Genomic DNA, 25,600 nt, shown 5'->3' with positions numbered 1-25,600 from the left:
GACATGCGCAGTCTTCAGCGACACTAGTTGTCGATCATCTGCAGGAATGAAAGGCGGTGTCTATAGTCCCTGGGTCTGGCTAGGCGCTGACCAGCAATGGCTCTCTGTGGCTCTTCAGCAGTGTGTGCAGGAGTCCCAACTGCCCCTTCTTCCTGAGGGTGCTGCTCCTCCCTCTGCACAGCCAGGAGCCTTGGTCACTCTCTCCTCCATTGTCTTTGTGCTCTGTAGGCCATCAGGTATACAGCTAGTTCACCAGACTCCATGGTCCTGATGTACTCCTGCAGGATGAAAGAGAGAGATGCGTGGGAGACGCATCCCAGAGAATGCTGGGCAACACTCGGATGGCCAGAGTTTAGTACATGCATGGCTGCCTGAAACCACAGTCACCTCCACCTCACTCCACCTGATCGATTGGTGGCAGCTTTGCCCATTGGACTGCATGCTGTGCTCTCAGCTCAGGCACATGCATTCTCCTAATCTGCACTGCAAGGCTGCACTGTTAGCTTGAACCATGGGGGAAATTGTTCCAAACCTGAATAATGACATTCTATGAGGCTGTGAGCGCCTCCATCAGTGACTGCTCCACAGCCAGCTTTAGCAAGGAGATTATACAACATTCCCAGTTGTCCAACTGTTCTGCAGTCCACTAAAATGCTCATTAGTTTGCAGTCTGTGCTCAAGGGATGCAAAGCTCTGGAGCACATGGTGGCACTTTCATGCCTCTGCATTGCTCAAATGGGCAGATAAGCTAGAGGCCCACCTCCAATATGTCAATGTGGCTGTGTCTGATATGCCTCAGCTGTAGAAGAATGTCCACTTTATACAAGGTTCCCTTAATGCGTGGCTGTTTCCCTCCCTCCCAAACTATGCACATGCTTGTGCACCACCATCAACCACGGGGCAACCCTTGCCCCACCTCAAGTCACCTCAACCACAGTGCAGCTCTTGCCCCCACCAAGTCGCCTCAGCCACAGTGCAGCCATTGCCTCCCACCCCAAAGTCGCCTCAATCACAGTGCAGCCCCTGTCCCCCCAACTCGCCTCAACCGCACGGCAACCTTTGCCCTTCCCCCCAGTGGCTTTGTTTAGAGCAGGTGGAGACTCCTCTCATTCATGGCTAAATGGTAACTCCAGGACAAGACCAGATCCTGTTAGATTTTGCAGCTCTCTTGGTGTACTCCCACACAGGAGTGTGCCAAGAGGCTGTAGAAATTTTGCCCCAGGCACACCAATTATCTACAATGGAGAGATATCAAAAGGCCTCATCCTTTATTGTATATAAAATAGCAATGTTGTTAATACCCAGTATGATCTGGGAAAAATATCCTTAATAATGTGAAATGTGCTGTTAGGTTCAGAAGAATTCATAAATGAAATACAATGAACAAAGAAGGCGGAATATGGACAGACAACAAAACTGACTAACTACAACACCTCTGAGTAAAGGAAACATTTCTCCTTCTTTTGGCTCTGCATCTTCTGATAATGATATAGTTTTAAAACTCTTACACATAAAAATATACAAATTGTAAGCATTTTTTCCAATATACTTCTCATAGCCGAGAATAAAATGTTTAAATATTATCCACAATGGTTTGCATCCATAATTATTTACTGCGGCTGAATTAAAAAGGCTTATTACTTTTGACATCAGCTGCATAAAATTAAAATCACATATAATCAACTCAATATTTGACACCATCTCCCCAGGTAACAGAATTTGCTTCAGTCATGGCTCAGTGGTAACACCCTCGCCTGAGTCAGAAGGACATGGGTTCAAATCCTCAATCACAGGCTTCCAGGCCGACTTCAATGGGGTACTGAGGGAGTGTTGCACTCTCAGAGGTACCATCATTCAGATGAAGTGTTAAACCAAGGGCATGGCATAGAGTCATAGGGTTATTATGGCACAGAAGGAAGCCGTTTGGCCCCTCGAGTCTATGTCATCTCTCTGTAGAGTGACTTAGTCAGTCTCATTCCCCTGCTGTATCCCCGTAGCCCACAAGTTTATTTCCCTCAATTACCCATCAAATTTTCTTTTGAAATCTTAGATAGCCTCTACTTCCACTGCCTTCAAAGGCAGCAAGTTCTAGGTCATTACCACTCGGTCGCTTAAAAACATTCTTTCTCACATTCTCTCTGCATCATTTTCCCAAAACCTTAAATCTGTGTCCCCTCACTCTTGTATCATCAGTTAAAGGGGATAGTTTTTCTTTGTAGCAAAATCTTGTACACCTCTATCAAATTTACCCTCAACTTCCTTTACACCAAGGAGAACATTCTCTACCTCAACCTATCAAACTTTGTAGCTAAAATCCCTCATCCCTAGAAGCATTCTGGTAAATCTCATCTGCACCCTCTCAAGGACCCTCACATCCTTCCTACAGGGTGGTGACCAGAACTAGGCGCAATATTTTAGTAGTGGCCTAACTAGAGCTTTACACAGGTTCAACATGACTTCCGTTTTTGTTCTCAATATCTCTATTTACAAATTATGCTTTGCTAATTGCTCAAAATATGTCCTACCATCATCAAGGGTCTGTGCACATGAACCCCAAGGTCCCTCTGTCTCTGCGCACACTTTAAAACCGTGCCAGTAAGTCTATATTGCTTCTCACTATCCCTGCTGCCAAAATGTATCACCTCACACTTCTGGGTATTAAATTCTATCTGCTACTTACCTGCCCATTCTGCTAGCCTATCTATGACTGATTGCAGTCGATTGGTGTCATCCTCACTGTTATCACACCTCCAAGTTTGGTATCATCGGCAAATTTTCAAGTTCTTCTCTGTATTCCTATACACCACTGTCCATCATTCTCCAGTCTGAAAAATAACCATCTACCATGATCACTGTTTTCTGTCCATAAGCCAATGTTTTATCCAAACTGACACACCCTGCAGTTTGGGTCTGAGGTCAGCACCATTACACCTGGTGACCGCGAGGCAACAAACGAAAAAAATAATTGGCTGCAAATACACAATTCCCCAGCGGGATGAATGGAGTGAGGACAGCATAATAGTAACTTCAAGCAAGTAGTTTTTAAAACTCTGCACAGTTTAAGAAGCAAATGCCTGAAAGGGTCAGCGACCGTAGCAGGTATCAGTGACAGGTTGGTTTGCGCAGGAAAACTGCATTACTGCAAGAGGAGGTTAAAAATTACAACAAATCACTTAGCAGCTTAGAGCAATCATGGATTCCAAATTCACATTACTCAAGAGATTTGGACATATGGAAGGACCAAATCAAACTCAGAATTTGATACTTTGGAGGAAAAGATTTTTAAGATTCTGAATTGCTTCAGGATTAGACAATGGCCAGGATTTTACATGCGCACCAGCGTCGGGAGTGTTCAGTGGCATGAGCGGACAATGTGGCGCAATCGGTTTCACAACAATGTGTAACCAGTTTGCAATTGTCCGCCCAGCCTTCCAATGGCGGGCCGCATTTCCCGCCATCGGACATCAGGAACCTAATTACAGTACACCAGTATATCATTATTAGGCCAGCCGCCGGACTTATCGCGACCCCCCCCACCGCCCCCCCCCCCCCCCTCCCCGCCCCCACCACCCCAGATCATCCACCCACATCGGCGGGGAAACAAGCCGACGTGTTTACAACAACACATATGCAACATGCACCTGGCGGGCTGCACTTCGCTTCAAGGTTTGTTTGCCAACCTTGCTTCGGGCAGCACTCACAGTCTTCAGTGCCAGGCTTCACAGACAGCACCACATCAATTTTAAGGGGGCTTCGGGTAGGTCTCTACCTACCAGATCAGCCATATGTGGGTAGCTTTTCAATGGCTGCAGGGCAAGGTCTTGCTTGAGGAAGAGGGAGAAGTGGCCTCAAGCAAGGGAAGAGGCTGCAGGACGAGGGCTGTTCTGGGGAAGGAGGGTATCCCAGGGTATGGTGGGGGGCAAATTTTGATCTGTGCAAGTGGTCTCAAGATGATGAAGGCTGAGGAGGCAGTCTCCAGAGGAGATGAGTTCAGATGGACATGTGAGGGTGTGTGTGTGAGAATGAGTGGTGATATCCCTTGAGCTGGCAGTGAGTGAGATGCCAGTGAATGTGTGATGGGCATGAGTATGTGAATTTTGAGTGATGAGATGGTTGCCATACCCTGGCTGCACAGATGAGATCATTCATCTTCAATCTACATTGGATGGTCAGCCTCTTCTGTGCAGCATTGGCACTGACCACTGCTGCCACCACCTGCCATGCTGGATTGGTGATACTGCTGCCCGTCCTGCTGCCAGAGCCGGGGTTGAGGACATCACAACAGACCACCACAGCTTTCAAATGGTATTCCAGTGACGCATCATTAAAGTTATGAGCTGCAGTCTTTTTGCGTTTCATGGACATCTTTCCTGCAGTGGTCATGGGCTGGAAGCACTGAGATATGTGCGCACGGCTGGACTTTAAATATGGTGCCCGGCGTGATGAAATGGTGAGGTGATGGCATGGCGGGAAAATAAGAGCCCGCCTGCCATGGAAACGCCGTGTTTCCCGGGAATGGGACGATACAGCGTGAAAACTCACCATCGTGGCTGGCGGGTAAAATGTCGTTTTACCCGCCGGCTACTGCACTTAGAGCAAATCTGGGATGATTCCTCCAAACAAGTCAACACACTACTATATTCTATTGGAACTACAGCACATGATGTTATTGCAAGGCAAGGCATTAATGAGACATCAGACAAATTTGAAGAAGTCTTTGATAATTATTTCAACTTAAGGAGCAACAAGATTCTAGAAAGGGCCAAATTCAACAAAACTATCCAGAGACCAGGTGAACCAATAGATGTATTTATTAATGACCTTTACAGACTGGCTGAAGGTTGCGAATATGGAGACGTAAAAAGAGAATTAATTCGAGGCAGCATTGTGGTTGGTATTGCTGATGACACCCTTTCAGAACTATTGCAATCCAAGGAAGACTTAACCTTGGAGAAGGCAATACAACTGTCGAGACAAACAGAGGTCCATAAACAGAATAGGGGAATTCTGAGAGGTGAAGAGAAACCTTGGCTCAGAAAACTCTCAGTGTCAGAACAGTTTATTAAGCAAAGGAATGTCAAAGAAACCTCAGGGAAAAAACATCATGCTGAGGAAAAGTACAAGATGCCATTAAATCATGCCAGCACTGTGGCACCAAAAAGCCTCACAGATGCGAACAGTGTCCTGCCAGCACTGCAGAATGCTTTCACTGCAAAAGGTTTCGACACTGTGGGAAGATGTGTAGAACTAAAACCTCTAAATTTACAGAGGATAATGAAAAAGTCTTCACACATAAGACCATTAATGAAATTCAGGGATTTTTAACAAGAAGAGGAACAAAAATGTTTCCTGGGTGAGGTCAAAGACCCAAGTAGACATTCTGGAACGCAAATATTTGTGTCAATGGACATATCGCCAACTTCATGCTGGATACAGGAGAAAATGTATTGGTCTTATCAGACAAAGAACTGTGGTTAGAAGCGCAATGCCTGAAGCCAACTGAAACCCAGTTATATGGTCCAAACCACAAGTCAAGGGTAGGTTGCAGGCAACGTTCCAGTAGAAGGAAAAACAGATATGGGAAACATTATATGTCCTTCACAATCAGGGATTCTGTCTTCTAAATCAAGAAGACCTCAATCTCATCACAAAGGTTGAGGAAATCAATCAGCAAGCTAGGTCTGACTTCAGAAAGGACTTAAAGACACTAAGCCTACAGAGTAATGTTCCGGAATGGTTCCGGTTCCTAAACCAAATGGGTCTCTTTACATTTATGTGGTATTGATTCAACTTAATAAGACTGTAGCATGGGAAATTCACCCGATGACCTCAGTGGACAACAATTTGACTAAGCTGTCCAAGAGCAAAATGTTCACAAAACTGGATGCCAACAGTGGCTTTTGGCAGGTGCTGTTAGATGAAAAATCAAAACTATTAACGATCTTTATTACTCCATTCAGCAGATTTTATTTTAATCGTTTAATATTTGGCATAACCTCGGCACCCAAAACTTTCTAATGAACAACGTCTATCATCTTACAAGGCCTCAAAGGCATAATATGTCACATGGAGCAACCTCCGAAGAATATGACTGGGGTGGGATAAAGCGGCTTTGAACCATCTGCAGGGCTAAGGCCTGACACTTAATGAAAAGTGTGAATTCTTCAAACTTCCATTCGATTTTTAGGCCACATAGTGAGTAGTACAGGAATAATGGCAGGCCAACAGAAAACAAGGACCGTTAGTGAATTTCCAACCCCTACATCTACCCTGGATCTCCAACGATTCCTGGGAATGGTTAATCAGATAAAAAAATTCCTGCTGAACCTAACGCAAGTTACTGACCCTGTGAGACAGCTACTGAAGAAAGCCCAAGTACAGTGTTGGGACGTACATCAGGAGCAGGTATTCCGCCAAATTAAATGCTGCTCTCCCCAGACATCTTAGCTCATTACGACCGGTCCCTACCGACCACGATCGCAGCTGATGCTTCATCCACAGGGCTGGGGGCAGTCTTATTTCAAGAACAACCTAATGGGTGCCATAGGCCAATCTATTACGCATATCGGACATTGTCCAACACAGAAATGGGGTATGCGATTATAGAGAAAGAGGCTCTTGCAGTCACATGGGTTTGTAGGAAATTCTCTGACTATATCATAGGACTAAAGCTCATCAGAGAGACAGATCACAAACCCTGATAGCCTTATTACTTGACAAAAAGGAACTTGCTAGAAAGTCCCAAAGAATCCAGAGATTCTGGTTGAGATTAATCCACTTTGCCTACAAAACAGTACATGTTCAGGGCAAGCTGCAAATGGCAGCTGACACATTGTCCAGAACCACTGTACACCATCCTGCACAACAGGATATCAACCTAGTCAACAAGATCGAGCCCTATTCTCAGTTCGTTGTAACATAATTGCCAGTGAGTTTAAACAAAGCTACAACAAATCTGCCAAGAGCAGATGCAGGATGAGGACTGCATTTGCATTCGCCAATGCTGCATGCAAGGTTGGGAACAGTAGCATCCTGGTGGAACGGTGATGAAAACCTACTTTGAGCAAAGGAAGCACTTTACCATAATTGATGATTTGCTGGTGTACAATGAGATGCTGGTGATTCCTGTCTCACTCCGGCCAGAGATTTTAGAAAGAATACACCAAGGCTACATGGGCATCACAAAATGCAGAGCATGAGCCCAGTCTGCTGTGTGGTGGCCAGGAACATTGAGATCTATAAAATAAATGATTTCTCTGTATTAGGTGTGTGCAGTGCACAGATTAGACCAAAGGGAGTCCTTTATCCCTCCTCAATTCCCTAGTGAAATGTGGGACTATCTGGGGAAGGATCTGTTTATGTACAATGGGAAATCCTTCCTTATACTTGTTGGCTACTTCACCAGGTGGATCGAGGTTAAACATTTATACTATGATCACTGAGTCGGTTGTTCAGGCTTTGAAGGAAGTCTTTGCAACACACGGCATTCTGGACCAGGTGGTTTCCGATAATGGCCCGCAATTTGCCAATGACTACTTCAGCCATTTCACCAAGAACTACGGATTCCTACATCTCACCAGTTCCCCGAGGTATCCCCAATCAAATGGCAAAGCAGAAAGGGGCGTCCGCACTATCAAAACCCTCTTAAAGAAGAATGAGGATTTTCTGATGGCACTCAATGTACAGGTCTACTCCACTGCAATATGGATTGGCACTGTCTGAACCGCTGAAGGGCAGAAAGCTTTGAACACAGCTTCCCATCCTACCTAAAAAATTAATTCCAGGTCTAGAAGCCCAGGACTATCAAAGAGTTCAGGAAAAAGAGCAATCCTATCGAAAACAACAGACTCCCAACTATAACCGGAGGTACCATATCAGAAACATGTCCAGGTTGAAGGAAGGAGACAAAGTATGGATAAGAGATCAAAGCACAAAAGGAGTAATTGTCCAAAGGGATGGCAACCAACAGAGATCTTATTTAGTACACACTTCTGAAGGTACTATAAGGAGGAACAGGTGAAATCTTATCTTCATTCCTCAAAGATAGCCATCAATCATATATTTGGAAGAACCAGATGTTGAGTCACAAACTGACCAGATGCTGCAACTCTTAGTAAAGACCAAAAAAGTCAAGAAAAAGAAGTTCAAAGAGAAACTACTGATCTTCCAATTCTAACAAGAAAATGGTCTGGGAGAGTCGCAAAACCGCCTGACAGATTGAATTTATGAAATTGGAGACTTGTGGGGAGATGGTTAGAATGTAAATATAAATGTAAAGTATATGGTGTAAAATATATATGGACAAAGACTTGCAGCAAGATGTAGTATTAGGGTGATCAGGGTTGAAAGGATTAATGTGTGGGACTCGAGAAACAGTACCACCCACATGATGATGTAAGAGAGACACATGACCAAGAGTCAAGAGAGAGAATGCTCATGGCTTAGACTGAGTAACATCTAGTTCTGAATATGGTTATGTTTATCTAATAAGCCAGTTATACATCAGACATACCTATGTCTCAGCAATCATTCCTTAGCCAGTCACAACCAATATACAACACTGATGGCCCACAGTGCCTCATGGATGCCCAGTTTTGAATTGCTAGATCTGTTAGCATGGTGGTAGGGATTTGCAGCCACAGCCGCTTGATGAGGCTGGCAGCCTCCTCCTGCTGAGCTGAGAGAAGAGGACTTCTCTCCGTGCCCTCACTGCATGAATCATCACCTCCAGGGATGAGTTTGTAACAGGGGAACAGCATTTCCATGTCTCCTATCTATCCCACAGTCTTTTGCTCCCACACACTGGATTGTTTCCTGCACTCACTGCTACCATTGTGAGTCCTTCTGGAGCCCTTTTAAATACAGACCCTTCATTGTTTTGGGACTTTATCCTGCCCACCCTCTCTCATTGAACAAGAACCTGAAAGTGGGATGATAATTAGTTTGCTCTGGGAAATAGGAATAGCAAGTTATGCAATTTAAGTGGTTGGATTCCCAATCTGGCAGGGACTAAATGGAGAAGATTCCACCCTATACTTCAAAAGACTTCTTAATTAGCTGTAAAGTAAAGCTTGAAGTCGCAAAACTTATTTCACAATTATTCTTTTTTATATTGGTCAAACATCCAGTCATGAATGGTGGTGATCAATTAAATAACTAACTGGAGGAGGCTCCATAAATATCCAAAAGAAATTATAAAATTTCCTTCCTGTGCTGCTTCTGGGTCAACTCTCATCACACAAGTAACATGTGCGCCACATGGGATTCAGGCAATGACCATCTCCACAAGAGACAGTCTAACCATCTCTCCTTGACATTCAACGACATTACCATTGCTGAATCTCCCACTATCAACATCCTTGAGATTGCCATTGACCAGAAACAGACCTAGTCAAACAAGTTAAAAGCAAAATAGTGCGGATGCTGGAAATCTGAAACAAAAACAAAAATAGCTGGAAAAACTCAACAGGTCTGACAGCATCTGTGGAGAGGAAGAAAGAGTTAACATTTTGAGTCCATATGACTCCTCATCAGAACTAAAGAAAAAGAGAAATGAGGTGAAATATAAGCTGTTTGAGGGGGGTGGGACAGGTGGAGCTGGAGAGAGGACCAGTGATAGGTGGAGGCAAAGAAGAGATTGCCAAAGATGTCATAGACAAAAGGACAAAGGGGTGTTGACAGTGGTGATATTAGCTAAAGGATGTGCTAATGGTGACATTAAGGGTGGAAAACAGGACGAGCAAGTGACAGGTGGCCCTAGGGGGGGTGGGGTAGGGGGAAGGGATCAAAATAGGCTAAAAGATGGAGATAAAACAATGGATGGAAATAATTTTTAAAATAATAATAGAAATAGGTGGAAAAAGAAAAATATATTTATAAAATATATAAATTATTAGAAAAAAGGGGGATCGGAAAGGGGTGAGGATGGAGGAGAGAGTTCATGATCTGAAGTTGTTGAGCTCAATGTTAAGTCCGGAAGGCTGTAAAGCGCCTAATCAGAAGATGAGATGCTGTTCCTCCAGTTTGCGTTGAGCTTCACTGGACGGACATGTGGGCATGAGAGCAGGGTGGTGTGTTGAAATGGCAAGCGACAGGAATGTCTGGGTCATGCTTATGGACAGACCGAAGGTGTTCCGCAAAGTAGTCACCCAGTCTGCGTTTGGTCTCTCCAATGTAGAGGAGACCGCATTGGGAGCAGCGAATGCAGTAGACCAAATTGAGGGAAGTGCAACATCAAACCTGCTGACAAGGGTGGTGTTGTCTGGCACACTGACCTCTGCCTCGCAGAGGCTGAGCGCCAGCTCACAGGCACTTCCTTCTACCTCCCCCTGGACCATGACTCCACCACTGAACATCAAGCCATTGTTTCCAGGACTGTCACTGACCTCATCTCCTCTGGAGATCTTCCCTCCACAGCGTCCAACCTCATAGTCTCCCAGCCTCAGACGGCCCGCTTCTACCTCTTACACAAAATCCACAAACAGGGCTGTCCCGGCGGACCAATCGTGTCAGCCTGTTCCTGCCCCACGGAACTCATTTCTTGCTATCTTGACTCCATTCTCTCTCCCCTTGTCCAGTCCCTTCCCACCTACATCCGTGATTCCTCTGACACCCTACATCACATCAACAATTTCCAGTTCCCTGGCCCCAACCGCCTCCTCTTCACCATGGACATCCAATCCCTCTACACCTCCATCCCCCACTGGGATGGTCTGAAGGCTCTCCGCTCTTTCCTCGAACAGAGGCCCGAACAATCCCCATCCACCACCACTCTCCTCCATCTGGCTGAACTTGTTCTCTCACTGAACAATTTCTCCTTAAATTCATCTCACTTCCTCCAAATAAAAGGTGTGGCTTTGGGTAGCTGCATGGGCCCCAGTTATGCCTGTCTCTTTATGGGGTATGTGGAACATTCCTTGTTCCTTTCCTACTCAGGCCCCCTCCTACAACTCTTTCTCTGGTATATTGATGACTGCTTCGGTGCCGCTTCATGCTCTCGTCTGGACCTGGAAAAATATATTCATTTTGCTTCCAATTTCCACTCCTCCATCATTTTCACATGGTCCATCACTGACACTTCCCTTCCCTTCCTTGACCTCTCTGTCTCAATTTCTGGTGATAGACTGTCCACCAATATCCATTACAAGCCTACCGACTCCCACAGCTACCTCGACTACAGCTCCTCACACCCCGCTTCCTGTAAGGACTCCATCCCATTCTCTCAGTTCCTTCGCCTCTGTCACAGCTGTTCTGATGATCTGATGATGCCACTTTCCGAAACAGTTATTCTGACATGTCTTCCTTCTTCCTTAACCGAGGTTTTCTACCCACAGTGGTAGACAGGGCCCTCAACCGTGTCCGGCCCATCTCCCGTGCAGCCGCCCTCACACCTTCCTCTCCCTCCCAGAACCACAATAGGGTCCCCCTTGTCCTCACTTATCACCCCACCAGCCTCCGCATTCAAAGGATCATCCTCTGCCATTTCCGCCAACTCCAGCATGATGCCACCACCAAACACATCTTCCCTTCACCTCCCCCCCGTTGGCATTCCGTAGGGACCATTCCCTCCGGGTGACCCTGGTCCACTCCTCCATCACCCCCTACACCTAAACCCTCTCCCACGGCACCTTCCCATGCAACCGCAGAAGGTGCAACGCCTGCCCCTTTTTTTCCCCCCTCCTCACCATCCAAGAGCCCAAACACTCCTTTCAAGTGAAGCAGCATTTCACTTGCACTTCCCTCAATTTAGTCTACTGCATTCGCTGCTCCCAATGCGGTCTCCTCTACATTGGAGAGACAAAACGCAGACTGGGTGACCGATGGCACAATGGCAGAATAAAAAGAAGTTTCCAAAGCTACTAACCAGTGTTCCCTCTAAGCTGTGTGCCTGCACGGCTGCGCATCAGTCCATCAAGTGCCATGCTCTTAATTGTTACAACCGCACACATCCTGATGGTTAAGTGAGGTTGACTGCCACTCCAGCCCATGAGTGAAGAAATGGTAGACACTCATATGACAGGAAATTAATAGACGAGAGTCAAGCCTCTTAATCCGGTCCTCCCACTCACCAGTTCCTTCTCCAACCCTCCCATTCGCCAGTTCCCTCCCCAACCCTCCCACTTGCTGTTTCCCTCCCCAACCCTCCCACTTGCTGTTTCCCTCCCCAACCCTCCCACGCGCCACGTCCCTCATCAACCCTCTCTCCCGTTTGTTGGTTCCCTCCCTAACTTTCCCATTCACCACACACCTCCCCAACCCTCCCTCCCACCCATTGGTGCCCTCTACAACCCTCCCTCCTATTTGCCACCTCCCTCCCCAGCCCTTCCTCCTGCTTGCTGGTTCCCTGCTCAACAATTCCTCCTGATCACTGGTTCCCTCCCCACCCCTTCTTCCTGATAACTGGTTCCCGCCTCAATCTTCCCACTTGCCAGTTCCCTCCCCAATCTTCCCACTCACCGCCTCCCTTCCCAACCAACCAACTAACTCACCCCTTCCCTCCCCGACCACTGCACTCACCCCTTCCCTCCCCGACCGTCCCAATCACCCCTTCTCTTCCCGTCAGTCCCACTCACCCCTTCCCTCCCCGACAGTCCCACTCACTGCTTACCTACCCAGGTTCAGGAGAGGGAAGCAGTGAACAGGAGGGAAGTGGCGAGTGGGAGCGTCGACGAATGGGAGGGAAGCAACAGGCCGGCGAATCAGGGGGGTAAGTGGTATGCAAAAGTCTTGATGGGGAAGCAGGGAATTGAGAGAGGCAACGAGTGGAGGCAGGAAGTGGCAAACAGGAGGTAAGTTGAAAGAGTTATTAAGAGTTGTTAAGAGTTAGTTAGAGGATCTTCAGGTCAGTTAATACCACTGATCTAATATTCTGCTGCAGTTGGTTTTGTAGAATTATTAAAGGAAGATTGATCCCAAAGACATCTGACACATTAAAAACACAAGGGCATTTCTAGGGAGTTTGTAAAAAGTTATGTATTCCTAGCCCAGATCCCCAAATAATAATGCAAAGATTCTTGTGAGGTTACCTGATGGGACACTTTAAACAATGCATACCTCCAAATAATACCTCTCCCCAATTCACTTTTGCTTTCCAAGGCGAAAGCAAAATACTGCGGATGCTGGAAATCTGAAATAAAAACAGGAAATGCTGGTAAAACTCAGCAGGTCAGTCAGCATCTTTGAAGGGAGAAAAAGAGTTAATATTTCAAGTCTGAATGACTCTTCTTAGAGCTGAAGAAAGTTGAAATGTGATGGATTTTATGCTGTTTAAGAGGGGGAGGAGCAGGCGCAACAAAGTAGAAGGCCAGGGGTAGGTGGGCGCTCAGGAGAGATGACAAAGATGCCTTCTTCCTTTTTCCTTAACTGAGGGTTCCCCCTACTGTGGTTGACAGGACCCTCAACCGTGTCTGACCCATCTCCCACACCTCTGACCCTCAGCCCTTCCCTTCTATCCCAGAACCATAATAGTATTCCCCTTGTCCTCACTTTTCACCCCACCAGCTTCCACATTCACAGAATCACAGAATTATTGCAGTGTAGAAGGAGGCCATTTGGCCCATTGTGTCTGCACTGGCTCTCTGAGCATTTTAACTTAATGCTAATCTCCTGCCTTTCCCCATAACCCTGCACATTCAAAGGATCATCCTCCGCCATTTCCACCAACTCCAACATGATGCCATCACCAAACACATCTTCCCTTCACCCCTCTATCAGCAATCTGTAGGGACCATTCCTTCCGTGACACCTGGTCCACTCCTCCATCACCCCTAACTCCTCAACCCCTTCCCACTGCACCTTCCCATGCAATCGCAGAAGATACAAGACCTGCTACTTTACTTCCTCTCTGTCACTGCCCAAGGCCCCAAACACTCCTTTTAGGTGAAGCAGCGCTTCACCTGCACCTCCTTCAATTTGGTCTACTGCATTCGCTGCTCCCAATGCGGTGTCCCCTACATTGCGGAGACTGGGTGGCCACTTTGCGAAACACCTTCGGTCTGTCCGCAAGCATGACCCAGAACTTCCTGTCGCTTGCCATTTCAACACCCCACCCTGCTCTCGTGCCCACATGTCCATCCTTGGCCTGCTGCAATGTTCCAGTGAAGCTCAACGCAAACTGGAGGAACAGCACCTCATCTTCCAATTTGGCCTTCCGGAATTAACACTGAGTTCAACAACTTCAGACCATGAACTCTCCTCCATCTTTACACCTTTATAATCCATTTTTAAAAATTAATTTTAATTCATTTTTGTTTTTACATTTTATTGATTTTTATTTACATATTCATTTTTTATCCTTTCTGTCAATCCAACTGCGACACCTCACCACCATCCCCCCGACCCACCACCCCCCTCCCCCGCCCAGCCCCCACCGGCCCAGGGCCATTTGTCACTTGTTTCTATGTTTTGCTTTCACAGAGCGCTGGCTCTTGTTCTGCTATTAACACATTCTGCTATCTTACCTTTATGTCACTATCAGAACCTTCTTTAGTTTTTAAGACTACAATTAACACTTTCTTTGCCTTGTGTTCATGGCATCTTTGTCAATCTCTCCTGAGCTCCCACCTTTCCCTGACCTTCTATTTTGCTCCACCTGCTCCACCCCCTTTCGAACAGTATAAAATCCATCACATTTCTACTTCTCTTTAGCTCTGAAGAAGTCATACAGACTCCAAACATTAACTCTGTTTCTCTCTCCACAGATATTGTCAGACCTGCAAAGATTTTCCAGCATTTTCTGTTTTTATTCACTTTTGTATGCATTGTGAGAGACAGTTTATTTTAAAAATGGTGAACCAGTTTATTAGTTCACAATTCAAAGATTTTTAACTTAAAAAAAACTCTAGGTGAAATAAATACCACTACTTCCGCAAAAACGACCTCAACTACCTATTCTCCCTCCTAGGATTCAATTCTCTCTTTATCACAACGCTCTCTTCCCCAGTTCCCAGGTGTAGTTTTCCCCTGCAATTTAATTTACTTAATTTACAGGAACACTATGTTTCTCTGACCTTTACCCTCCGGTTCACAAGAACCAACCTCTCTCCAAATTCACTGACACTTTACCTCTGCCTGATTATGTTTGTTGATGTGGAGAAATTACTGAACTGTTTTCCTCACTACCTCACAACAGTTTTAAATAAAGAAAACACTTAATAAGCCAAAAAAATAAAAGTTGCCTTTGCCACATTTTCTGGCAATTCAAAAGGCAAGCCTCCTTAGTTCTTTCTATTTTAGACTTGTCAAATTGAAACAAAAGATCCTTGTCTTGTCTTGAGCTATCACTACCAATCCAACTTTTCTTCTGTCAAATGACTAAAATACAGGCTACAAAATAAAAACTCACAAATGCCTCTCTCATGTATAGTAGCGTAGTGGTTATGGTACTGAACTTAAAATCTGGAGGTTGTGAGTTCAAAGGCCACCATAGTAAATTTCAAATTGTATTCGGTATATCTGGTAATTTGTGGACTAGCATGTGACTGTGTCACTGGCTGGGGTGGTATCCTTTCCTCTTCTTCCACTCCTATCGTAACTTTCAAATCATAGTTTTTTTTTGTTTCTAATGGTGGTGCCCGTCCACACATTACCTTGATACTGGTGCACACAACAAAATTCTTTCTGCACATGGAGGGAAAAAAATTAGAGAGAACATTGCTGCAGCCCCACCTGCTGGCAGAAAACCAGTTCAGCAGAGCTATTTTCTTCAATGTTAACATACCTCCTAATTCCTGATATAGACTACTTTTCGTCTGGTAGATCTGGCAATTCTTACAAAGCATTCATTGCATAAGTAAATGTTATCCCAATAAACTAATTATTGGTGATTCCAGTCCTATGTCAAGTGATGACCCAGTCTGATTTTAACTGTTGCTAGTCAACTTCGTAACCAAAACAACTGAGACGGTGGGTGGAAGCAGCTACCCACTGATTAAAAGTGTGTGCTTCAGAGGATATTGTCCTGGCTCAAGGTAAGTGTGAGGACAGGGAGGACAGAGGAAGGATGAGGGTTCCAGGGTAGACAGCTGTTTGGGAAGGAGAGAGAAGTTCAGGTACAGAGTGTCCTGTACATTCTTACGGGGCACAGAGGAACATTCCGGCTCCTCCTGGAACAAGAAAAGAACTACACTTATTTTAAGGACCTCCTTCACCAGTGATCAGCCTCAGGCCTGCTCTGGCCTAGCAAAAATGTCACAACCACTTTCCACTCAGGCCAGTCAGTGTTAAAGTGGCAGTCGGTAGCTGATAGCAAAGCCAAGGCTTCCAAAGCACTAATCAAACACAAGCTCTTTCTTTCTTTACACAACCTCATTACACTTAAGAGCTGCAGCAGTAAATTACTTTTATGAGAGTCATTGTTATGTGAAGGGTCAGCAGTTTACTGCATACCCTAAATCCACAGTCAATATCTAGTTACTATGTCCTTAGACAAAGTTTATTTTACAAATGAATGATTTTGTTCTATCAGTGAGTGTAGGTAACCAAGGAAATAAACTCTGTTTAATCGCTGGATAATAGCACTCAGCGGAGCTCAGTACCTGCAAACACCTTTTAACAGCAGGAGTGCAAACTGTTTCCTCATTTCTGAGAGATGGAAGCAGTAGGCATAAATAGCTTACGGAGTGGCTATTACATATAAACATACGGGTTAGGAGCAGCAGTAGGCCACTCGACCCCTCGAGCCTGCTCCACCATTCAATAAGATCATGGCTGATCTGAATATAACCTCAATCCCACCTTCCTGCCTACCCCCGAATACATTCACCCTCTTGTTAATCAAGAATTTATCTAGCTCTGCCTTAAAAATATTCAAAGGCTGCTTCCACTGCCTTCTAAGGAAGAGAGTTCCAAAGACTCACAACCCTCTGAAAGAAAATAAATTCTCCTCATTTCTGTCTTAAATGCGTGACCCCTTATTTTTAAACAGTGACCCCCTAGTTCTAGATTCTCCCACAAGAGGAAACATCCTCTCCACATCCACCCTGTCAAGACCCCTCAGGATCTTAAAGGTTTCAATTAAGTCACCTCTTACTCTTCTAAATTCCAGCGGATAAAAGCCTAGCCTGTCCAACCTTTCCTCATAAGACAGCCCGTCCATTCCTGGTATTGGTCTTGTAAACCTTCTCTATTGGCAGGCGAGAGATAGAAAATCAAATGCTACAAATGCCACAACTACTAACTAAATGGAGCTGTATAACAATAAGAGAGTGTAGAGACACCAATAACTATAGCTACTATAAATAGATATTGCAGTTTCATTAAATCCTGTACCCAAATCATGTTAGCCTACTGTTTCCCAATTCCTTTCTCCCATTTCTGCATGCAGAGGATCGCAGAAACATGCCATTGTCCTATTACTTAATAGGCAGCAATTCAACACATCCTTGTGCTGAGCCATAGGGTTGACAGTTGAGTTTAAAAAAGCAAGATATTTCAGATCTTTTATATAGAGAGTACATGGATAAAAAACTGAGGCATCAAGAGCAGTACATGTAAGATATGGAAGGGTATTAAGAGATGCCTTGAAAATGGAGCAAAATGAACAATTAACTATTCCTAGTCCTTGTACACTCAAGAACCCTAATTTGAATTGGAGAAAAATATAGTTAAAGCAACCTTGTGCTACGTTCCTAAATTGCTGAATAAAAGGCAATTCTGTTTAAAACAACCAAACATCTTGTACCACAGTTCATATGATCTTCCTCCACCACTGGTAATCAGTTTACATGGGCAGAATCTTCCCAGACCCTTGGGGGAGGGATTGAAAGTGAGGCCAGGAGGAAATTCACAAAATTTAACACCAGGTCAGTGGGCCGGCATGTTCCTGCCCCTGATGTGGAAGGGGGGGGCCACAATTTATTTTATTAAATTAAATACCTCTCTCTAGAGGGTGGCTCAAGATAGAGGCACCCTTGCAGTTCCCATCCTGCAGCAGCAGCGCCCCCCTCTGATGGTGAGACTGCCATCCTTCCAAGACTGTAGGCCCTCTGATGGACCAGCAGCCTCAGGGACATGCTGACAGTGGATCCGATGGTGGACAATTAATTGGCTGCTTCCGGGAAGATTTCCCAGGTGGGCACCCTGTCAGGACCCCAGATTGTCCTGACCCATGATTATTTTTTTAAAGGGCAGAAGATTTTCCCCAAGATCTCTGTACACTTATTGGGTGAAATTTTACGGCAGCGGGATTTTACGTTCCCACCAAAGCCAATGAGGTTTAGAATGTCTCACCGCATTTTACGGCCGTAAAATTCTGCCCATTGTGTTCATTAATTAGCTGAGTACTCATGCACAAATAAATCACAAAAGATGCAATGGATGTATCCCAAACCTAAACTGATTACCTAACTGTACATGGTTTCACTTGTTTTCATGTATTTTTGAGCTTGGTTTCTACCACCTCACTTATTTTGGGACTTAGCAAGGTTAGACAGCTTTACTGTATCAAAGAAAATATGATGAACTGTACAGTTGTCACAAAAAGCTTCCTTACCATATCATTCCTTGATTGAAGATAAGTCCTAGAACATTTCCACTGATGTCAAACTCAGTGTATGAAGGCTAAAATTTAAAGGGTTACAGTAGCAAGGTTAATACAAGTAAAGCAACAACTTAAGAGGTATCCAATTGTTCTATGTTTGATTAAATGAGTCTATTTACTATTGATGCTTACAGTGCTTGATTGGTTAAGCCGGAGTGTGGACTCAGAGAAAAGTAAACAAAACTGCAGAAAGAGCTGGAAGTGTGTAGTAAACATTTTAAAGTACTGTGAATAAAACTTATTACACGCATATAAACTAGTGTCATCTCTGCATAGATCCAAGATATAAAATAAGCAATAATAGTGTCACTATTAACTAACAAAACATACAATGTTAGTGATTGTGTTCATTAATTCATTCAACTCATTTCTTTATACTTACAAATCCGTACTCTAGATCCCAGCACCAGCAGTAGTTAATAAATCTGACAAACACAGCACGTAGAAAATCTCCAACCAATATACTACCGTAAGTTACGAGAATGTCAGAAACAGTTAGCTTTGTAAATTCCTGCAAATAGCAATTAATAAAAAAAATTACATTATTCAGCAAAGAACGCAATGATCAAATATTTCAATAATCTTAAGTATTAACTTTGCAGTAATATTTATTGCAAAAAATTATGATTGAAACATAAAATGTATCACTTTCTCACTATTAACACAGCTGTAAATTGACCAAAAAAATGAGCTTAAATACATGAAGCTGGGTTTAATGGCCATGGTGATGGGCCCGTCCACCAGCTGGAGAGCAGGTGGCAGCCTGCAGCGGCCATTCCCAGACACCCCGATGCAATTAAAAGCCAAACAGGCAGCCAACTGGTTGGCACTGAGGTTCCTAGGTTTTGCAAGGTGGATGTCCCAACTCTAAACAGAGGCCAGCAGGTCTTTGGTACAAGCAGCTCCACCACAAATGATGGCCACTGTCATTACTGCAGTAGCTTAAGGAGAAGGAACAGCCATGGAGCCTCACAACACAGATAAGTGAGGGCTCCTTGGTGAAGCCTATCAGGCAGGCCTGGTGTGGGGTTGGTTTAAAGGGCAGGAGAATCTTCCCACAGGGGTGGCCCTTACCAGTGGCAAGTCACTGTCAAGCAAAGTGGGCCCGAGCAGGGAAGCCCCCAAGGCAAATAGAAAGCCCACCTGGATATACCTGGTGGCAACTCCAACATGGTGTGGACCCCCCCTCAATTGGCCTGTAGGTGGGAAGACCATCCTTGACCCTTCCCGCCCTTGGCTTTATCAGGGTGAGGTGGGAAGCCAACAGGCTCTCCATCCCGAACAATCCTGCCTCATTATATGGCACCTGTCCTGCCTCCCTGCCCAATCCTGGGGGGGGGGGCATTAAATTCCATCAATAGCACACATTGAACCTAATGAAGCCTAAGTGATTTAAGAAGGTATCTTGTGCTATGGATGTGATAAATATTTGAATACTATAAAATAAAAACATTCAAAGACCACTTCTACAGTATAGATTCAGAAGGTTTACCAATCCAACACCTGTCTCCCAGCAAGGCCCTCTGGGAAAATCTGCAGGATCTATTGCTGGAATTCTTTCAGAGGTTGAATTAGTTGAATTGAAGGAATTAACCATGGCTAAAGTCTTATTCATAATACTTTCTTCCTCTGCCAACTGAACAAAGCCAAAGAAAACATTTTCAGGATATAAATACATATTTGTCGCTATAATGTTTGAAGGAATTTGGTTAGCAGATGATATAGCTTAGCACGTGCACTCAGCTGCAACAATCTCTGCCTGTCACTTGGGTTCAGCCCTGTTCCTGCCCAGGTTTCAAGGTAAGAGTCTTTGAAATAATTTTGGGAAGTGACCAAATCAAAGGCTGAAAACCTGCTGCCTCATACAATAACTGGCAGCCTCTGAGGCAACTGAACAATGCCACTGATTTAATTCCCTCTCTCGGTGACTTCCAGTTTAAAACTTCCTCCTCCACTCTCAAAAACAAAGCTGGACACCAGGCTCATCGAGGTGGCTCATGCTCAACTTTGTTAATGCACAAGTGAACAAAAACAGATTGATGTACAGATGAAATATTCTCATGACTAATCGCTAATTATACATTCGCTCAAATTTGGTTGGATGTGTAACATACCCAACATCGGGTCCCAGGGAAAATATTGCATCAAATGAGGAGGCAACACAACGGCTCCTGAGAAATTTCTCACTCTCACCTAGGTGTAAAAATCCTCATTGCATTGTGTTTGGAGGCCCTCAAAGCCATTGCTTTAACAGGTTATATCATAATTGAGAGTGGCTTTCTTCCATGTGTTTATCAGCTCTTAAGTTCCCTCTCAATGTATAATTCTTTGCTTTTTGCAAGATTGTTTATTAATTCATAATTCACAACAAATATACATTCTGTTAAAGAACAATAACTAATGGCAAAAGCGACTAACAAGAGAAATTAAAGATAGTACAGGTCAAATATCCTTTATCCAAAACCCTCGGGGCTGATTGCATTTTGGATTTCAGATCATTTCAGTTTTCGGATACCACATATAAACCTACATCACACTAGTCTAAACCTAGGCTGGCTATAGTCTAAAGTAAATAAAATGGCTAGAAAAGTAAGATGTGTCACTAAATACTAAATAAATGTACCTGTAATAAGTTTCTTGTTGACATGTTCACCACAAAAATCATAAGATAAACAGTGCAAACAAACAACTTGACTTCCTGCACTAAAGATCGATGAGGTTGAAAAGAATTGTGGTTTTTGGATGTGTTCCATTTTCAGATTTATAGACAAAGGATACTCGACCTTCATTAGATTAAATGCTGCCAAAAAGAGTCATAAACATAAGGATTGAGAGGATTTTTGAATTCGCTAAAGAAACTTATAAAGAGAGAGAAAGTAGAATATAAGAGAAGTAAAAACAGATTGTAAAAGCCTCCATAGGAACATAAATAGGAAAAGAATAGCAAAAGTAAATGTCGATCCCTACAGGAGAAACTGTAGAGGGGAATAAGGAAATGGCAGAGTCATTAAACAGATAATGGGCAGAATTTTCCTGTTGGTGTACGGGGGTGGGTCCCGCACGCTGACGCATAAAATGACGCATGGTGAGATCGGGCGAGCGTCCCGATGTCTCCACACGCCATCGCAATATTTCATTGGGCGGGCGTGGGATGATATCCGATGCACACCCTACCATTAATTAACAGGCCAACTGACTCAAGTGAAGCGACTTTTCGCCCGAGACATTTGTATAAACCTCGTCCATAGACGGGATAAGAGGGCTCAGTGGGGTTACGAATGTGCTCTGTCAAATATTTAATTTGCAAAGTTACTGATACTTGCCATTGTGAGGAAGGGAAGGCTAGAAGGGGGAGGAGGCCAGGAGTGCACATTCAGCCTCCAGGGGAGCCATCTTTGGGAGGACAGATGCAGGCCAAGAGATAGTCCAAGGTGGAAGGGGCTGCAGAACACTCCACTATCATGCTGCCAGGATATACAGGCGGCGAAGCAGCTACCTCAATATGTCTGAGGTGCAGTGCCGAAGGAGGCTCCATCCCTCAAAGGAGACAGTCAGCTATATCTGTCAGGTGATTGGCCCTGAGATCTCCACTAACTGTGTGGGTGGACACCCCATACCAGTTGCTCTAAAGATCACAGCTGCCCTCAACTTCTATGCCTCTGGCTCTTTCCAGGGGTTGATGGGTGATCTTTGCAGTGTCTCCCAAGCAGGTTACAGACGCTCTGTTCAGACGGGCATTGACCTTTATCCACTACCACTGGAACCATGCAAGCCAGACACAGTGAGCCAGAAGCTTCACGGCCATTGCTGGCTTCCCCCGTGTCCAGGGTGCTATAGACTGTACACATGTGGCCATCAAGGCGCCAGCAGGTGAACCCGGTGCCTTCGTCAACAGGAAGGGCTTCCACTCCATGAACGTGCAGATAGTGTGTGATCACAGGATGCTGATTCTACAAGTCTGTGCATGGTACCCAGGCAGCTCCCACGATGCCTACATCCTCAGACACTCCCAGGTGCCGGGGCTCTTCAGTGCTCCAGCCCGGCTGGATGGATGGCTGCAGGGTGACAAGGGCTCTCCCCTCTGAAGGTGGCTCATGATGCCTCTCCGCCATCCAAGAACAGAAGCTGAGCAGCGCTACAATAGGAGCCTCGTCTCCACAAGGAGGTGGAGAGAGCCATCAGTCTTCTCAAAATGCACTTCTGATGCCTGGACCATTCAGGGGGCGCACTCCAGTACCCCCCAGGTCGTGTGTCGCTGGTAGTGGTTGCATGCTGCGCTCTCCACAATCTTGCGCTGGAAAGGGGGGACACAGTGGATGATGAAGACGTTGACGCAGTGGCTGCGGCTGCACACGGTGAGTCCAGCAATGAGTCAGAGGATGAGCACACACAGGGAAATGCTGAGGGGACAGACGCTGACCCGGGCATACTCCAGGGAGGCAGGGACACCCGGGAGGCTTTAATCCAATGAACCTTCAGCTAGCACACCACATATGGACCTCCAGGGCAAGCCTGGGCTGCAGGCTCCATACTCAATACCTGAGCGCAAAGTCTGCCTGGTTAGGAACATTAACTAAGGGCCTTGTCAATAAAGCTGAATTTCCCACAAATCACTCATAACATTATTGGTAACCATCCACTTGCAGAAGAAAAGAGGCACCCTCAGCCATGGTGACATTGGCCATGTCTGAATTTAATGGTATAACAAAAGGAACTTAAGAGAACAAAATGACAAAGGTGTTAAACATCACACCAACTTGTAAAGATCTCATTGCAGGCCAACACAAGCACCAGTGATAATCCCGTGCTGTGCCTAAGGTGCCTTATGTTTATTTTCGGATGCTACGTCTTGGTGCTGCCCCCTCGCTGGGAGTGGTATCTGAGACAGCCTGCTCACTCTGCTGTCCTGTTGGCCTCGATTACCTTGGCGGCCGTCCTCTGGCCCGTGGAGCCTGTGCTGGCCCTGCCTGGGAGGGAGCTGCCAGTTCCACAGCTGGCATCTCCCCAGTCGTCGCAGCCTCATCGGAAGCAACGGTCACTGGCAGAGGGATGGAGGAGCTGCTGCCCTTATCTGGACCACCCTGAGTCAGTTAGGTTGTCTCGTATTTTGGTCGTCTGCTGCGCACTCCACAACGTATCTATTTAAAGAGATCTGGAGCTGGATGAGGAGGACGGAACTATACAGCACACTTCCTGGAGGAATAACGGGGAGGAGGAAGAAGAGGATGATGAAGTGGACATTGCAGAGGAGCACAGCGCCCAAGCATTGGAGGGTGCCTACCATACATGTCCCAGACAACAAGGCAATGGGCAGGCAGGCATGGCCATGCTAATTGGTCAATGCTTCACCTGAGTGGCTTCAAACCTATGTCACATGACTCACAATCAGCACTTGAACCTCCAAGACAAATTTTCCATCCAGCAACACATCTAGATAATCCCAGTGCCAGCCACAGACGTGGAGCATGGGGTCTCCACCACCACTATCATCCCACCTCACAGACCCGGCACCCGCAATAAGTCCATGGACACCCCACCCCCTCTAGTATCCCTACTCTCTCCTTAGCCTTCTTCCCATGCCCCAACTGTTAATAAGATCCAAAACAGTTGGTGAAGTCAAAACCAAGACACAGGGCTTTTCTTTATTGGGAAAGTTTATTGACTTTGTTCAGTCTCACAGCTCTCCTCCCAACCCCAGTGCCCCAGCTAACCCCTGTTTATAAGCCCTCAAAATACTTAATTAAACAACTTCCTTCACCTGTGTATCCTAACAATATAATTAACATACGATTGACAACCACAACTCCTGAACACACAGGAATCAGATTGATACCATCAAACAACATTTTTATAACTACATAAATCAATGAGAACACAAACAGAGCAGACTTCACCCAGGTGACCCATAAAATATAGCTAATGGCATATTCCCTTGCACACACACCCACTCCTACAAGGTGCTCCCCCTATGGCACAGGATGAGGTGGATGAGTCTGTTCCATTGTATCTGCATTCAGCTGAGATGCATGTGGCGTCTATCCTCACTTTGGATGTGCCTATGGGACAGCTCCTGTCACAGAGCTTTGCGGCATGGATGGTTCCTGAATAGGAGGGTCTGAGGAGGTGAGGGATGAAGTCTTGAGGCATCCTTGACAGCCTCAGTCCTTTCATGGTGACTTTGATAGCTGGATGAGACTACAGCTGGGACACAGCCGGCATGCACTCCTCGCATCTGTGCCATCAGCGATACTGTGTGATCCATACCACAGACAGTCTCACTCTTTCTGTGCATTTTAGTGTGCTGCTCCTGCATCCACTCAGAGCAGTGCTGTATATAGTTCTCCAAGAGAGGGGACACTCTCTCAATGGAGGAGCTCAAATGCTCAAATCCCTGACGCATGATAAAGTATATGCTCTGCATGGACTCCTCCATTCACTGCCCTTGGCTCCACAATGCTTTGGGCATCTTCAACAATTGGGAACTCATCTGCTTCTAATGTTCCAGAAAGACCCTCTTTATCTGTGACACCTGAGGCCCATCATCTTTGCCCAGTGAAGCATGTTGTTTCTGTCTTCTGAGGGAGCCTGCCCACAGCTGGCTCTGCCTCACCCTCCTCCTGCTCACTGGTGATGTGCTACTCACCCTGTGCTCTCTGTTCTAATCTAATTCTAGATTGAGGCCCCACTGAGGTGAGTGTGTCTGCACTGGTGGATGGTGTGAAGTTAGGATGTAATGGTTCAGGCTCTGTGGAGTCTCCCCTTGCTGATAAGGCCGGCAGCATTCGAGTTGGCTCAGACTACATGCTCTTTGGGAAAGACAAGAAGCAGAAGGTGTTGATGAGAACTCAGACAACTGGGCAGGTGCGTCAGAATAACCAACCTGTAGATGACAGCGGCCAATGAACCACAGTCACATTGGGCAGGTATCTCTTCCATGCCTTTCACATGAGGATAAAGCTATCAAATGACCCCGCTGTTCTTGGCTTCCAACCTCACCATTGCCAACTGCCTGCCATGATGGCACAACAGCAATGTCCAGTGTCACCTCCTCCGTGGCTGTGA

At 45.5% G+C, this 25,600-nt stretch overlaps 2 protein-coding genes across 2 annotated transcripts in view; one reads left to right on the top strand and one right to left on the bottom strand.

Moving 5' to 3' along the window:
• LOC144695939 (AN1-type zinc finger protein 5-like) overlaps window positions 1-25,600 on the top strand; it is a 506,091-nt gene that overhangs the window by 48,317 nt on the left and 432,174 nt on the right. The window lies entirely within an intron of this gene.
• tmc2b (transmembrane channel-like 2b) overlaps window positions 1-25,600 on the bottom strand; it is a 146,152-nt gene that overhangs the window by 42,418 nt on the left and 78,134 nt on the right. Inside the window, exons 13-15 of the mRNA XM_078557940.1 lie at window positions 20,031-20,174; window positions 18,921-19,049; window positions 18,491-18,558 (exon numbers count right to left, since the gene is read on the bottom strand). Coding sequence (XP_078414066.1) covers window positions 18,491-18,558; window positions 18,921-19,049; window positions 20,031-20,174 — 341 coding nt within the window. The remainder of the gene's footprint in view (window positions 1-18,490; window positions 18,559-18,920; window positions 19,050-20,030; window positions 20,175-25,600) is intronic.

This window comes from Cetorhinus maximus, chromosome 2, assembly GCF_964194155.1.
Source record: "Cetorhinus maximus chromosome 2, sCetMax3.hap1.1, whole genome shotgun sequence".
In the NCBI taxonomy this organism is placed as follows: domain Eukaryota; kingdom Metazoa; phylum Chordata; class Chondrichthyes; order Lamniformes; family Cetorhinidae; genus Cetorhinus; species Cetorhinus maximus.
This window is presented reverse-complemented; position numbering and strand designations above follow the sequence as displayed.